Below are 17,404 nucleotides of genomic sequence, written 5' to 3' on the forward strand. Positions count from 1 at the left end.
ACTCCCACCCTTAAAAATAGCAAAGTAGTTTACAACAGAGAGGGATGAAGAGCCATGACAGAGAAGCCTAACGTGAAACAATGCTGATAAGAGTGTGTAAAACGTTCCAGCTTAACAGAATATTCACAGAACAAAATAACGATCCATGAACTTGGAAAAACAGCAGACAATAAGTGAGAGCATGTTGACAGTTGGAAAGACTCGCACAGATGCCTGGAGGAAGATGGTTGGTGGCTAGCTATTCCCGAGGCAGGACCACAGGCAAAGATGATATGATATCAGTGGGGTGTCTTAAAATAACATTTATAACATGCTGCTAACAGTGCAGAGGCGTAGTGAGCAAAACGTGCGCCCAGAGCTAGGTACTTTATTGGCGCCCCCAATCTTCCATGAACATCACATAGAAATACAGGTTGTGGGTGGCGCCCTCCTAAGGGTGGCGACCGCGGCATCGTGCCCCCCTTGAACCCCCTCAATACACATCTTCTTTTTTGAAGTACAAGATCATTATTATTAGCAAAAGAAAAGCTCTAAGCATTTTTAACAATTTCAATTCGTAGACTAGATCGAATGAGGATCATTTATATTTCATTATTGACTTTTGCTTTTATTTATCTATATTTTGTTCTTTTCCAAAGCTATTTGAAGATCAGTATAATTAGCATCATCACTGAGCTACAAATATTTCTTAATGTTGTTCCATCACATTCTATAACATGAATTTTTATTGCATATTTTTGGGGTATTAAACCAATGAAAACTAGTTTCTCATATTGCTCAGTTGTTGTTTCAAAATGGCAGACGGTCTACAGAAACGGCTACAAAATGAGCTTGATAAATTTCAAAGTGTACAGAAAGGTACATTCATTTGATTTAAGATTAAAATTAAAGTATGATCTAGACTCTAGACTACAATAGATCTAGACAATCTAGAGAACTATTCTACCGGTCTAGAAGTGTAGAAGATTTAAGTTTAACTTAAGAGATAAGTGACAATGTGAATGTGACTGTCACTGTGAGTCTATGACAATGAGTTATGAGTCAATTGTCAATGTCATTGTCTCAATTTAATTTATTTAAGAATTTTACCATCATAGTCACCATGCCATGACCATGTCCACATCATCCACATGCATGGATACTGGGTTATACTGGTATAATTATATTATAATTATAATCATGCTTATTTAGTAGGACATATCGTTAGATCTATCTATATTCTATATCTAAATAATCTAATAATCAGACTCTTATAAGTCTTATTTTCTGCTTTGAAAGAACATGTTAAATGTAATTTATAAGATTAGATGTAGGTAGGGTAGTATATATGTATAGCCAGTATAGGTCTATATCTAGAATCTAGATTAGTGGAAAATTAACCTTCTTTAAGACGACGCGGCCAATCTATCGGCCCAAGGCTATTTGGCGAAAAAGATGAGCTGGCAGACCTATCGGCAGCGATGTTTCCAACCATAGGATTAGTTCTTACTATTTTTACACATTAATAGACTGTAATGGCGGCTTCCTTCGCTGTTTTAATGCGATAATTTTTAAAATTTTTATTTTTTGAAGTTAGCCTGTGAGAGGTGAAAATTTTAACATGTCAACCATTGATATTGATGAAAGCAAACTCACTGACTCTGATTTTATTTAAAATATGCTAGAATTAATAAAAATAAGGGCAGTTTACACTAATACTAGATCTAGATCTAGTATGTGTTGATGTTGTCTATTCTTGGTAACATGGTTTAGAGGTAAGGGTGGGTAGCTGGATAGAGAAGACCCATTTGAGAACCAAGGGATTAGCAGTGAATTAGCACCCAATGGACTGTTTTATACTCTTTTTTTACTATCAATTTAGTTCAAACATTTGTCAGGGAGACTAATAAATATGATGCCAACTTTCTGATCAACAAACAGCTCAAAAAAACGATCCCTGGGTCATAAATGGGTGACTGTCACTGTGACAATAATGAAGGTGTTTGTTTCCATGGTACCTGGGGGGGGGGGGGGATGGGGGGGGAGAAAAGTAGTAAAATAATGTGATAGAAGTGTCTGAAGTGTATTCATGTGCCTTGTTATCCTAAACACATACACATGTATTAGGGCTTATTCAAGTCTAAAACTTCTTAAAAAATTCTTACCTTTATAATTCTGTTCTGTTTTGAAAAAATTTTTTTTGAATTTTATGTGCATAAATTATTAAAATCAGCTTGGTTTATTTTAATAAATGCTAACATTTCAGATAAATTCCATAAGATTAAATTAGTTCATTCATTTCTCTTCAATAATTATATAGTTTTGTGTATGTAAAGTAATTAGTTTATTTGTTAGGAATTTTTTTGTAAGAGAAGTGTTAAGGCTGGAAATAGTGCTCCTTCTTTTTGGCACAAGACATGCTAAAATGATCCGTCTTAAGAGGGTTAAGATAAGTGACTTTTTGTGACTCACCAACACTTCACACAGTGTCAATGGCTCAATGGTGAAGTTTCACTAAGAAGCGGCATGATGATGTCATGATGATCATTCATTATGATACTATGATGTCATGAAATCAGATGTGAAATGATCAATTCAATTCAGACAATTCATTCTCACTCTAAAAATACAGATCAAAATTGAATTTGTATCTTAAAGGACACTTAACTTAAACTTAATATAGTGAATTATTGTTATGTAGATATACAGTGTTAATAATGAAAGATGATAAGACATAACTTGGTTATGACATTTGATTCACATAACTCAAATTATGACATTTGATTCACATAACTCAAGTTGACATTTGATTAACATAACTCAAGTTATGACATTTGATTCATATACAAGGTAACTCCTTTTAGTTTGTTCAAGATTTTTTAGATCCAGATGTCTAAATGTGTTTTTTTTTTCATTCTAAATCTTTAGATGTGGCCAAGCACATTGGTTTGCGACAACAACTGGAAGGTCAATTGAGTGAAAATAGCCTTGTTAAAGAGGTTTGTCTTCATTTTATTTTTCAAGTGCATTTTATGCATACTATGACTTGGTAGTACACAATATACAATTATTTGAAGTAATACACAATGTCATTTGAAGTAATTCACAATATCATTTGAAGTTATACTCTTTGTTTTTGTCTAATTAGGAGCTAGACAGGCTAGAAGATGGTGCTGGTGTCTTCAAAATGGTGGGTCCTGCATTGATCAAACAAGATTTGTCTGAAGCCAAGCAAAATGTCCAGAAACGTATAGATTATATTAATGGCGAGCTGTAAGTAGAATAACAATAATTATACAAAATACTTATAAATATATATAGGTTATATATATATATAAATCTAGAACATTATTATTTACAATCTCTTTGGATCAAAATCCATCTTATATACAAAATAGTGTTGACAGGAAACAGCTGAGTTAAATAACAAAAGCTGTAAAAAAAAAACTATGAACAATTTACTGTCTTTGTACAGAAAATAAAAAAAAAACTAGATATGATTTGATACAGATAAAGCTGATCATGTACACTTCAAAGACATTTATGGTATCTTTAACTCTTCTATGTAACTATAAAATCTTTATCTCCAGTATCATTGAACAATATAATATGGTTCGTATATCTCCAGTATTATTGAACAATATAATATCTTTCCCCAACTTAAGTCACGTATCCATTAGAGCCTTTAAAATCCCAGAATTCAAAATATCAGTCTTCATTGAGATTCAAACCCAGGGCCCCAGGTTTGGAAGCCAAGCACTTAACCACTCAGCCACTGTGCCGTTCTGCGTTTAATATCTGATTATTATTTTTAAGGTCAGATCTAACTAATTGTTTTCTAGATGGGCCAGTTGTTCTGTCTCATATAAGTGTTATTGAAGTTTAAGCTATGACATTATAATGTAGTATTATTTCAATGCACACTAACAGCCTAGCTGAAGATTTGGATTATAGATAGTAGAAATAATAATTGTTTTTGGAAAAGATTTTTTACAGTTCTTGACAATTTCTGTTAAATATTTGCTTTAAGTCTTATCTCATATATATATTTCTTTCTGTTGTTTAGCAAGCGCCATGATAATCTTATAAAAGAATTGGAAAAGAAAGCAGAGTCACATCGTGATTCTCTCAACAAGCTACAGCACCAGTTCCAACAGGCACAGGTCAAGGCTGCTGCCAAATCCTAGTCTCTGCACTAACTTTCAACTTTGTGTGTCTGACTGGCTATTATGTTTGCTGGTTTCATCTTTTACATTTAAGAATAACATTAAGTTTTTGATGATTTTATTTTCGTTTATTTGGTATTATCATTAACATTGTTTTAAAAAGAGAAAAAAAACAACAATTTTGTTCTAACTAAAATGAGTCTAGTGTGTGAAGAAATATGTGTTATCTTTGTGTGAAGTAGACTTTTAATGTATGCATAAAACAGCTATTTGAATTGGCATGCTTGAGTGTGAATCATTTTTTCTTATCACTGCATTACAGTTTCTGGATATATGATGTCTACATATTGTGAAGTTTTGTTTGCGGTGTACATCCTGTCTTGCTCTTCCTTTGTTTGAAAGAGTTTTTTTTTACTTAAATAGTGCTCTTGTACAGTGAATACCTGCTTGGTTCATTTCTCATCTGTATTTTTCAACACATGTAAGATACTCTTTGGAGAAATAAAGACCTGAATGTTTCAAACCTTGTTGCAGTGTTCTTTTAATCTATTACAACAAATAAGCATTAAAGTAAATTGGTTTTGTTATTTACAGTGGAGTTATGATAGCCCGAAACTATTGGGACTGGACCCATTTCAGATAAATGAATATTTTAGGTTAAGTGAAATTTTTACTAAAATTAACGTAATTATGAAATACAATACGAAATCACAAAAACAAAAGTCTGCCTCGACCTCATACGTTCTCATTTTGCTTGAAAATAGAGGTCTTCTTCTCATCGACAAAAAATGTAAAACACTTTTTTAAACCAATATTGTTTATATTGTTGTTCATTACACTATCTTTGAAAAATACTGTAGGTTTGAGAACATAATAACGGTACACTTATTCACTTTTCTTTCGTAGGTTTTTATATATATGACTAAGTTTGGGTTACCGTGACTCTATTTTCATACAGTAATGGTAATAACAAAGACAGGCAGACTACATTTTTGTTAAGCTTGTTATTGTTAAACTCATTGACTGAGACAATGAAAAACATTTCTTGCCCACATTTTGACATGCAAAAAGTTGAACCATTACACTGTTGTGGAAAAAACCTAAATGAACGGAAGTTGTGTTAGCCAGGTAACACCCTCATCAGAAATGTTGAAAGAGCTTTACTTTCTATTTTTAAAGGAGCGGATAGTATCTTAGAGTTTAGTTTTTTAAAAGAACATTTTCTGGTTGTTCTATTTTTCAATGAGATTGAACAACACCAGTGGAGCTTATTCAAATCCATTTAGCGAGCTGATCACAAAAAAGAGATATATTTATTGATTAGACCACCCTTGAGTGAACTAGTCTCCTTGCATCAATTTTGTCGGGATCAAACTGCCATGTGAAGAAATATTTGGCGACTTGACAAGCACGCAATTGTATTGCAGATTAGTAGTCACATGTAGTACTAGTCAACCGAACAAACAAGTAAAATAAAAAAAATAACCAAAGCTTATTTTGAGTGAAATTGAATCAATTATTTTGAATCAATCATCTAATTAATTTTCAATAGATCTAGACTAACAATAATAAATCTGTGCAATTGAAACTATTTGTATTAATTGTTTTTACTTAGCGAAACTTTCATGCTTGTTGAATGCCCAGTGCGCTATGGTCCAATCACTTTTGTTGACCAGTGGGGGAGGAGGTGTCTGGGAGAAGGTTTCTGTGTTTACAGCGTCCATCTTTCGTCACACTACTTTTGATCTCCCAAACGGTGTCCTTTTTTTCTCGTTCCCACATGAACCAAATCCAAGAATATCTGCCTAAGTTTTTTGTTACAGAGGAAATAGTTGCTGGTACAGCACAGGATGTTAATGAACGCTGATATTTCCACAATTAAAAAAGTCAGTAAAGGAGATTTGGCATCCACAGTAACAAGCACACTTATCAGTGAGGCAATGGCGTGGGTGACAGCGAATATAAGACATGTGGTCACTAGAGTCCGAGTGGTTCTGGGTGACCAATTGTGCTTTTTGCTCACGTTGGTCAGCTTCCGCCGACGAGAGATGGAAACATAGACCTTAATGCCGATGAAGACGCAGCCTAAACTGATAAAACAGATGGGCACCCATGACGTCAAAGCTTCCAGAGCGTATGCTAAGAACGTGTACAGTATGCTAAAGTTTTTAATCAGAAATTCGGTGCTGGTGGAAAATGCGACTTTATTTCCGCTGGACAGCTGGATATAGTCCAATCGCCTGTAAAAAGTCTGGACAATGGCGTAGGGTAGCCAAATGATGTAAGTTATACCACAGGATGCAGTAACTGATTATATGTTGACTATTCTAGTAAACGTCACGGGAAAATACACAGCAAATATTCGTTCGATGGTAATAATCATCGGGATCGAAGCGCTAATTGTCCGGCCCCAAACTCCTACAAAGATAAAAAAATTGCTGTGAGACATAGAGAAACTGGTTCATTGTGGTATCGTACTCATATGTGCAGTAGCCAGGTTTGGACTTAATAGGTCCAAATAATCGAATCCTGTCGCCAAAATCCAGGTTTGTAAACATATTCATGGAGTCAGCCAAAACTAGTGCAAAAAGCAAAATGTTAGACGTCTTCCTAAGTCCACTTTTCGTCAGTATGATCAGACATAGTCCATTGATAAAGAGTCCCAAAAGAGATAACAAAGGATTGATGAAACTATTGAATGCCTTGAAAGGATACAAATACTCTTGAGAGCCCAGAAAACAGTAGAAGTTGTAATCATTTCTAACAATTACTTGAGGTTTACTTGTATTAATTGCAAACGTTGTTGTCTGGTAGTTTTCTGCTAAATTATCAAACATACTATCCGTTACATTCATTTTCTTTGAATCTCGTTTGACTCCTGATAGGTATAATTAGCCTTTCTCAAAAACCTGTGAATGGAAAAACAAAGGTAGTGCTAATACCTGGTACTATGTTATATTTTCTTATTTTAAAAGCTTTCTCAAGAAAGTTATTAATATTTTCTCGATTTTAATTAACTTGTCAACCTCGTCTTAATGTTTACGTTGAGGATAATGAAATTAAGAATTTATTCTCCAAATGTCCTTAATCAAATACTTTTTTTATATTCGCAATTTAAGCCTCAAGAGGTCAAGTAAGATCAAAGCATCTATCTATGTATCTATGTATCTATCTATCTATCTGGAGTAAGTTTACCCATTTGCTCTTGGGGTGTTCCGAAAAGGGCTAACGTTGCGGGAGCCCCAACTTTCCTAGCAGGCTCTCACCCTCTCCTGGTGCAGAGTTCTGCTGGTGAGATTTGGGGAAAATGCTAAGCTCTGATTGCCTCAACCCCTGCACGTTCGTCTGTTGTATAGACTGTGTCTGTTGGGGTCAATAGCTATGCTGAACTGATCAGCCGCCGCCCTGGAGACTAGTGAAGGGTCAAGCCATTAAAATTTTCGGTCTCTAAACATGTGGTTACAAAAAGGTCTCCAGCCTCACTCCACTTTCGTGGATTAAACTCTGCCCTTACAAGTGAGTGGCTGGAGGAACACGTCTTTGATCGTTCCATAGTCCAATGTTCATGTCTGGACTGTTTTCACTGCTCGCTCTAAGGGGCAACCAAAATCTCCTACCCCTGGAGGAACCCATACTTATGTCGATAATAAATACAAAGAAAACTGGGTCTGAGCAGACCATAACAGGCTCCGCTAGCCAGGTGAAGGGCGTAAGGCATGGCATCGGAAAATGTGCTACTAATCGCCTCGCAACGTTGCTACATAGGGAGAACGGGCCACGTTGTGAAAAAAGAGCTACCGTTCTTCCCAACACACAAACCCTGATAACATCCTTTTCCCCAAAAACGAACACAACAACAACAACAACAACAAAAAAAAAAAAACAAAAAAAAAAAAACACAAGCCTCAGAAAAAAAATTAACCCAACACCTCATACGGGGAAAGTAAGTGCCACTCAGGCTAATTTAGCTGGAAAGGTAAAGCAACATGTGATGCTAAAACTTTCAAAGTACTTCAATGTAACATCCGAGGACTTATTCCAAAGACACTTGAAATAACTAACCTGCTCCACAAAGAGTGTGTGGATGTTGCCTTACTACAAGAATGCCCTGATTGCTGAAAAAAGAAGTGTCTCAATACCTGGGTACTATGTTTTCCGCCACTCCCGTGGGGATTGCCGAGGCCTGGTTACATTTGTGTCTAATGCTCTGGTCGCCTAGACTTGAGCCAGGGTAGTACAGATACTTTGGTGTTAGAAATTTGGAAAAATAATAGAATTGCATCAATGTTTATAATCGACCAAAACAAGAACTGGCTTTAGATGTCAGAGAGACAATAACTGTAGACACTATCATAGCTGAAGATCTAAATGCCATTCACATTCCTGGGGCTATGATGACACTGATCTGTCTGGTAAAAAAGTTTATGGCCTGTGCAATTCTACTAACCTAGCTTCTCTTTTGCAAAACAAAGACTCTCCTCCTATCACTATCACGACCAGATCTTTCTTTAGTCTCTGCTAACTTGGAATCTGTCATAACTTATCAAGTAGGCCCTACTAGGCGAATATTAACATTTGGCTAGAGTTACACCTTTAGTAAAATCACGAAATTTAAAAAGCCTTCAGGATAGAAGACTTAAAAGTAAAGTAGCAATTATAAATAAAACACTGAACCATAATCTTCAAATACAAAAACAAATTTTAAATAAATACTCAGAAAGACTCAAAGATAAAAGCAAATTCCTCGTTCCATATGCTAGGACAAATTTGTACAAATGCTCTTTCTTCTCTAGCGCATGGAATGGGTTGCCTGAGCTAGCCAGGAAAACCAGTGACTTGGCAGAATTTAGGTCCATTGGTTAATTTTTTAATATGCATGACTAAAGGCATGACGCGTAGGACGTTATCATCTTCTTTTTTGAAGTAACGTCTGTATCATATAAGATAAGAAGATAAAGAGTTGGATATGATGTGAATGAAATAATGTTTTTATGAGTGGCACAATCCTGCTCTCTCTGTCTCTCTCTTTTCACTCTCTGATTGACCAGCCTAGGTAGGTACCTAGCATGGTATCATCAACGCAGTACCAGAAAAAAAAAAGTAGCTGGATCGATCAGGTACCAAATTAGGTCACATTCACTGAGCGGAGTGAGCGGGCTAGACACGCGGGGTCACGCAGTTGTTGTTGTTTTTTTTGGTCAACTAGATCTAGGTAGGTCACACAGTAGGCCTATATGGCCCTTTGTAAAGTTGAGGGTTTAGCAGAGAAGGGAGTAATTAAAAGAGGGAAAAGTGACAATAATCTGTCAGTCTTGAGTTGGTGTAAAAAGAAATTGACATTAAAATAAAAAAATAAAGATAATATTATTTTTAAATACAATAACATGAAGTGTTCGTTAGTGTACAGTTAGTGTTCGTTAATCTTAATGTTAGCGCTGGACCTCATTGACCTGACCCTCTTCAACATCATATTTTACTGTAACTATGCATAGCGTAACAAAACAATATAGCTATTTTTACTGACAAATGGATGACGAGTTTATAGATGTTTCCATTTTTTTCCTAGGACTAGCCATTATGGAGCTTTAAAATTCGAACGTAAAAATTGCGGCATTAGAGCTTAATTAACTTGTTCGGTAGAGGGAAATTACCCTAGTTAGGCACTTCTTGTTGTGTCTTATGCAGACAAGTCAAACGGAGATAACACTAAAAAAAATAGATCCAATAACACAGGCGAAAGGCCAACTATATAAGTTAATCGACGCTGACAGCGAAAGTCGAACAAGACATTTAATAATAACGAAGGTAACCGTCGAATGTCGTCAAGCTAAATCTCTATGTACCTAAAAGCTGCCTCGCTCTAAAGCCGTCACAAGTAGTCCGTTTACTTTTTGCTATTTTTCCCCAATTCCTAGTCTTGTTTTTACTAGTCGCGTCATTGTCAAAGTCACAACTTTCCCTTTCTATTGTGGGGCCATATGCGTAACGGATTTCGCGGGGGCCAAGTTTGGTTAGGGAAGCGGATCATAAGTGAAATTTTAGAGTTTGTATTAGAAAATAAATTCGTCTATGCATTTTATTCATTCTTTACTACGTACAGAACTACTTTACGAGCCTTGCGTGTAGCAAAGTCATCTATCTATATCATGGGCGTAGCCAGGGGGGTTTAGGGTTCAAACCCCCGCCCCCCCCCCCCCCCCCCCGAAATGAAATCGGAGTTTAGTGACTGATCTTTTGCTTTAATTTTTGTTTATTTTAGGTGAAATTTTAATACTTAACCATCACTTGCCAAGGGAGTTTTGAGTTTAAAACCCCATACCAGGGATTTTGAGTTTGAAAACCCCTACCAGGGGGTTTTAAGTTTAAAACCCCCTACCAGGTTTTTTTTGTTTGAAAACCCCCTACCAGGGGGTTTTAAGTTTAAAAAATCCTACAAGGGGTTTTGAGTTTGAAAATCCCTACCAGGGGGTTTTAAGTTAAAAAAAACAACCTACCAGGGGGTTATGAGTTTGAAACCCACTACCAAGGGGTTTTGAGTTTAAATCCCCCTCTTGTATAAAACAAAAAAAAAATGCAAACGACAATCCCAAAATTTCAAGAGCAAGAAGATTTTGATTTTAAACCCCTCTCCAAAATTTACGATATAAACCCCTCTTCAATATAAAAAAGCAAATTACACACTCAAAATTGTATGAGCGTAGCCAAAGGTGTTTTGAGTTTAAACCCCTCTTCAGCTGGGTTTGAAGCTAAAAATACCTCTTCAATATAAAAAAAAAGCAAATTACGCACTAAAATTCTTTGAGCGTATCCAAGGCAATGGGGAGTTTTGAGTTTCAACTCTTATCCTACAGATGGCTTTTTTAACCCCCTCAAGATAGTTTTGAGTTTATAAACCCCTTACAGAGCGTTTTAAGGTTGAAAGCCTCTTTCTTCAATATTATTTCTAAAGCGAACTACAGTCACCAAATTATATGACCATAGCTAAATGTGGTTTTGAATTTAAAAAAAAAACAACAACTCCAGATATATTTTAGTTTAAAACCCCCCAACAGATGATTTTGACGATAAAACTTCCCTTTTCGATATAACATCTAATGCAAAATAGTCACCTAATTCCAAGATCGTAGTCAACAGAAGTAACACATGTCTACCAGTGCCTGGGCTCCATTAATAAAGTGCAATGAAATTGAAAATAACTAAATGTGGCTCTACAAATATGGCTAAGAAGGATTTTAGGAGTCTGTTATAGAGATCGGGTCTAAATCAAGGAAATCCTATGCCGAAATGGGAGTCGACCCCTTAGTAAGATTGTGACAGAGCCTCGCATGAGGTTTGCGCGACATGTTCTCCGACAAAATGAATTACGCATAATAAGAGTTACATGACAACTTGGCGCCACACTTTCATGGAGGGCCTCAGAGCAGGTTGGAGGAGGCTTCAGACATTGCCAGTGACAGATTTTTGTGGAAACAGCTTGCCAGCAAATGCGCCGAACGGCGCGGGAGGGTCGAAGTAAGAATAGCACATTAGGTTTTTGAAACAAAAAGTTTTAATATCAAATAATGCACTGTAGGTACCTCAGAATATGCATTTAATTGGCTTTTATTACCAGAAATTCTGCTTGGCGGCGGGGCTCCGCCCCGTGCTGGGGGAGCTACCAGCGCTCCTCCAGACTCCTTGCTGGCAAGGGCTGAGTCTACAATTTTTTCACTAACTCCAGGAAGAACTTATTCTATGTCACAATAAAGGTTTTCCAGAAGAATGAAGTTCAGAATGTAATAGAGATTAATTATGTACACACACATCCATCAGTACAAACATATATATTTTTTTCGGGGGAGGGGGGAGCAAAAAATCACTAAATAGCAGCGCCGGACCATTGTGACGTCATGAAAAGAGAACAAGTAATCTACTATGTATATTCACCCATCACTAAATAGCAGGGTCGGACTTAACTATTGTGGGGCCCAATGCGTAACGAATTTCGCGGGGCCAAGTTTGGGTAGGGAAGCGGATCATAAGTGAAATTTAAGAGTTTGTATTAGAAAATAAATTCGTTTATGCATTTTATTAATTCTTTACTACGTACAGAACTTTGATAATTGTTGACCTCACGTAATTCTTCCTTAGTTTGAGGCGCGAGAAGCTTCCTTCACCAGATTCCACAATTACGGCTCATGCATAATGCCTATTTATTTATCGCGCGTAGGATTGGTGTTCCATATTGAATGACACCCCAAAATGACTATTTTCGTCTATATATTTCCATATATTTTAATGACTTTTTTTTGTATATTTTGCGATTTCGGGAGACTTCCAGGAGCTCCTGGTAAATTGACAGGAGGGCACGGGAAATCTGTTAGTTAATGGTTTAATTTAATAATTTATACACCTAGAATTAGCGCGGGTTCTATGAACGTGCGAGTTCTATGAAAGTGCGGGGTCCACTGCGGTCACATAGGTTGCAGTGGCCTAAGGCTGCCCCCTCAAAATAGCGGCGTATGCTACGCGCCGGTCGACTAGTATATATAATTAAACGTGAGCAACAGTAAAACTGAACAACAGATAGAACAACTTTACTTACTTAATACCGATTGCTGTCTTGGACGAATCTATGTTGGACATACATACATTTTTAATACTAGAAAAATAATTAAATAGATTGAAAATGTAGGCTATGTATGGCTTACTGTATAAATGAATGAACATATAAATGTACAAACTGTACTATTCATAGGCCTATCTATGAAAGGAAAATACTATTTAAGATCTATGTGAAAGGATTGTATTACGAATAGCTACTCATTGTTTTATTTTCCCCACTTCTATTTGTACTGCGATAGAAAACATTGGAGACATTTCAGAATGTCTGACTTAGACCATAAACAGTCAAATAGTAAACCTACGAATATGTTCGAACGGAACAAAGAAAGCTTAAATTGATATGATTTAATTAGAATCTTTGCGATCAGGAAAAAAAATCTTTATTACAATCTAGAAAAATATTTCAAAACAATAGCAATACGTAGTTTAGATCTCGTAAACTACGTAGTAGACAGTGAACGATTTTTTCCGAGTATTCTATCGAACATTTTTATCGTTATTATTTGGGGCTTTCCCCTCCCCACCTCTAGACTCTAATTCAGTTCATAAAGCAATGTGTAACTCCGAGATACGAAAAGTAAAAAATGTCAGACACTAATCGTAATTACATACTCAATAGTTTTTTAGACATAGTTCTAATACTTGGAACGATCATGACCTCGGGCGCTGGGAAGCCAAATTAAACATGATACAGAGAAATCTACTCAATTGAAATAATTTCTTTTTGACTTGTATGATTTACAATAAAGTCTTGATGGCAGATTAACGAAATACTTTTAGAATTATATTAGAAAAATAAAGAAAATAAATGTGCAATTGCTACGTTCTTGCTGTTTTTGTTTTAGACAACAAAGAATGAATAATTGATAATTTATTTGATAATATCATATTATAATTTCATAGCGTCAGTTTGTTTACAACAAGATCGGGTTCTTAATACCATTGTTAAGCTAATACTACTTATAGAGCAGAGACTCGAAGAAGCGTCCCCATTACGAAAAAATAAATACAGATATTCACCAATATCTTGCCTTAGGAAGATTCTTTTGGTCCGGTGGCCAGACAAGATCTCGAATGAGCAAAGAACAAAGCAGCAGCCTATTGAAGTAGATATCCTTCTGAGACGCTGTAAATGGATAGGCCACCCTCTCCATAAGCCTGCATCTAACATTACAAGTCAATCCCTCACCTAGAACCCCCAAGGAAAGAGGAAGACGGGACGGCCCAGGAATACATGGCGCCTGATTCGGAAACAGAAGTCAAGCAGATGGACAAGATTAGACTTGCCCAGAGCCCAGGCGCCTGTAAGTAGCTGGTTGGTGGCCTAAGCCCAGACGGGACCACAACAAGAGATGAGATGATTACGCAGAGTGCAGACTAAAAGGTTAACAAATCGGCTTTATATAAATACAAATCAAATGCTACTTAATATTCAAATAATATGATAAATTTCAGTTTTACCATTACACGTGGGCAGCCATATGCAAAAGGGATATTACTGATACTCAGTAATAAGACTTACAATCAGTTTGTTGGTTCCCTTGAATTCACATTAATAAAGGTAAATCCCTGGCTTTTATGTAACAGTCTAAAGTTATCTTTTTTTTCTTTTTACAATATTTAAACATAAAGTGTTTAGGAATAATTGAAAAGCGCTGGTGAAAAATGCGTCGATTTAAACCAGTGATTCCCAAAGTGGTCTACATAGACCTATAGGCCTATATATATATAGGGTCGGCCTAAGGCATAGACAAACTAGGCAGTTGCATAGGGCCTCCAATTGGATGGGGTCTCGCACAGGAAACAAATTTCGTTAAAAAAATGTGAAACTTGGATGAAATCTGAAATCTATGTCTCTACTTAAACTCAGGGTTTAGTAGTGAACGTTTATATCTATGTCAAGTAGCCCATCTCTAAGTCTCTACTATAACTCAGGGTTTAGTCGTGAACGCAGGGGCGTATCTAGGAATTTGGAGGCCCGGGGGGATTGAACTCTTTTTCCGGGGGCCCCTTGCATTTTGACATTCGACATATGACATGAGATATTGTACGCAAAAAGTATATAAGCCCAAAATCAAATTGGTTCAGTATATCAGTAAACTTAACAAAAAATAATCATTAAGACTCTTTTACGGAACAATACCGTTGTTTCTTAGCTAAATAATGCACACGTGACAAATCTCAATTCATATCGCTTAACGTCGTGAATTCTGTGCAGCAAAGTCATCTGTAACATCAACTACATCGATACTTTCTAGTATTTGTGACTTCACTGATGAAAAGTGCTCGTGCATTAATGACATCATTGAACAAGCGATTTGCCATTTATTTCATCATACAAACAGGAAAAAGTAACACAGTTTGTCATAATCGTTTCATCATCCAACAGGTGTCTTGGTTCAAGAAGAAACCCAAAGGCATCCATTTTCCAAATGAAATCTGTCCAGCACTTCTGTCGCAACACGTTTGAAATGCAGTTCTATTGACAGTCCTACATTAGAACTCAACTTCCCATCAAGTCTTTTCTTTCTTCTGGTTGTTTTGATTACATGGAATCCATAGTATTCACTACCGTCTTTTGCTTTTTCGATGGATTGGGTTTTTGTCAATTTCTCATCATTTTGCAGAAAGCATGAAAGGGTACTAATTTCTTCAGCAGCTTCCCATATGTGCAGTTCAGACTTTTGTAGTTTCTTCTGAACTATATTGATTGGGCGCAGGAGCTTTTGACCAGAATTCCAGATAGGCAAACAATTCTTAACTTTCCAATGCATTTAGAAGATTCTGTGCTAATATTATAAGATATTACGTCATTTTGTTGTTTATCTTTTGTGCGAAAGCAAAAGGATTCAAAGCATATAAAAATGGGAAAGATCCATATTTCGCTATGCTCGAGTATAGAAATACTCCGTTAAGCGGACTGCCGTATTCACCATCACAACTGCTGACGAGTAGAAGACTCAGGGAATCATTCCAACTGATCCCAAACTATTGAAACCATCGGTAGCTGAAAATGCAGAGACATTACTCAACGAACGACAGATGAAAAGCAAATTGAAATACGATGCAAAAGCAAGACTACCTAAAGATTATTCTGTCGGAGAGTTCGTCTAGGTCAAACATGGCAGAAAGCAGTTGTCATAAAAAAAACCCATTAAGCACCCAGATCTTACATCATAAAGACAAACGATGGAAAAACATACAGAAGAAATCAACGCTTTTTACATAAGAGTTTCGATGAAGACACCTCTTGGTACTATGATACCGATGAAGACAATGAACTGCAAACTGTTGGAACAAACGAAACAGACAGTTATAGACCAACGTCTAGAGAAAAGGGAATCATTCCAACTGATCACAAACTATTGAAACCATCGGTAGCTGAAAAGGCAGAGACATTACTCAACGAACGACAGATGAAAAACAAATACGATGCATAAGCAAGATTACCTAAAGATTACTCTGTCGGAGAGAAAGTGAGAGTTCGTCTAGGACACTCTAGGACAAAGATGGCAGTAAGCAGTTGTCATTAAAAAACATTCATCACCCAGATCTTACATCATAAAAACAAACGATGGAAAAACATTCAGAAGAAATCAACGCTTTTTGAACAAGTGTTTTGATGAAGACATCTTTGGATATTATGATACCTATGAAGACAATGAACTGCAAACTGTTCGAACAAAATAAACAGACAGTTATAGACCAACGTCTAGAGAACTTGTTGTGCTAGTCAAGACAACCAGAAGTGGTCGAATTGTTAAAGTTACTAGTAAATATCAGTCTTAAGAACTTTAAAAGGAAGGATGTGCTAATATTATATGATATTATGTCATTGTTTGTTGTTTATGTTTTGTGCGAAAGCAAAATGATTTGACGGAAATAAAAAGAGAGTCTTCTATGTCTACTTTGATAATCACAGTCTCCGTTATAATTATCATTATTATTAATAAATGTCTACAGTATGTTAATGTTAATATCTATGTGTGACAACAGAACAGATTCTGTGCACTGCTTCTAGTGTCCATTCTTTCAGTTGTTGATTTAAAAAGGTTCTCCAACAGTATGATGATTTTGTCGAGATGCAAGGAAATTGCCGACGTAGCTTCTTCTCTTGTATTACTCTTTTTTTTTTTTTAAATCCCGGCTTCATCTTCTTTCAGTTTGGCCCATCTCTGGGGTTAATTTGGAAAAAAAGTTGAACAATTCATGTATAGTTCCAAAAAAGGTGACAATTGTTGGATCTATCTCAGCAGAGAGAGTGATTATCACAGTTAAGAAATGTTGCTTTTGGATTTATGTCCAGCAGACGTATCCGCAGGCTAGACAGACGGCCACTCACTGTGGATGCGTTTACCTTTATCTTTACCTATCCCTTGGTCTGTTGGACCGTTGGGGCACCAGGCAAGATTTGTCGACCGTCTTTCTCCATTCCTCCCTTTTTTTTGCATTGTTTAGAACCTCTCTCAATGGCAGGCCTGTCCATTCTTTAATGCTGTCCTCCCATCGCTTTTTCTGTCTGCCTCTTCTTCTTTTCCCTGGCACTGTTCCCTGAAGGAAGGTCTTTTCGAGCCCCGTAGATCTTGTAATGTGGCCAAAGGTTTTAAGCTTTCGTCTTTTCACAATAGTTAGCAGGTCATCATGGGCTCCGATCG

The 17,404-nt window shown here is 36.4% G+C and overlaps 1 protein-coding gene across 1 annotated transcript; it reads left to right on the forward strand.

Moving 5' to 3' along the window:
* The first annotated feature begins 701 nt into the window (after window positions 1-701).
* On the forward strand, window positions 702-4,672 carry LOC106050558 (prefoldin subunit 6-like). Its single transcript, XM_013205530.2, has 4 exons — window positions 702-858; window positions 2,908-2,978; window positions 3,128-3,252; window positions 4,046-4,672. Exons 1-4 carry the CDS (start codon window positions 795-797, stop codon window positions 4,164-4,166), a joined length of 381 nt encoding a protein of 126 aa, XP_013060984.1. The 5' UTR covers window positions 702-794; the 3' UTR covers window positions 4,167-4,672.
* Window positions 4,673-17,404: the final 12,732 nt, after the last annotated feature.

This window comes from Biomphalaria glabrata, chromosome 9 (assembly GCF_947242115.1).
Source record: "Biomphalaria glabrata chromosome 9, xgBioGlab47.1, whole genome shotgun sequence".
NCBI lineage: Eukaryota > Metazoa > Mollusca > Gastropoda > Planorbidae > Biomphalaria > Biomphalaria glabrata.

Bases quoted from the DNA above. Each gene is read 5' to 3' on its own strand.
- LOC106050558 (XM_013205530.2), top strand. From the start codon at position 795: ATGGCAGACGGTCTACAGAAACGGCTACAAAATGAGCTTGATAAATTT. The intron at 2,979-3,127 runs GTTTGTCTTCAT...TTGTCTAATTAG, and splicing joins AAAATAGCCTTGTTAAAGAG to GAGCTAGACAGGCTAGAAGA. The intron at 3,253-4,045 runs GTAAGTAGAATA...TCTGTTGTTTAG, and splicing joins GATTATATTAATGGCGAGCT to CAAGCGCCATGATAATCTTA.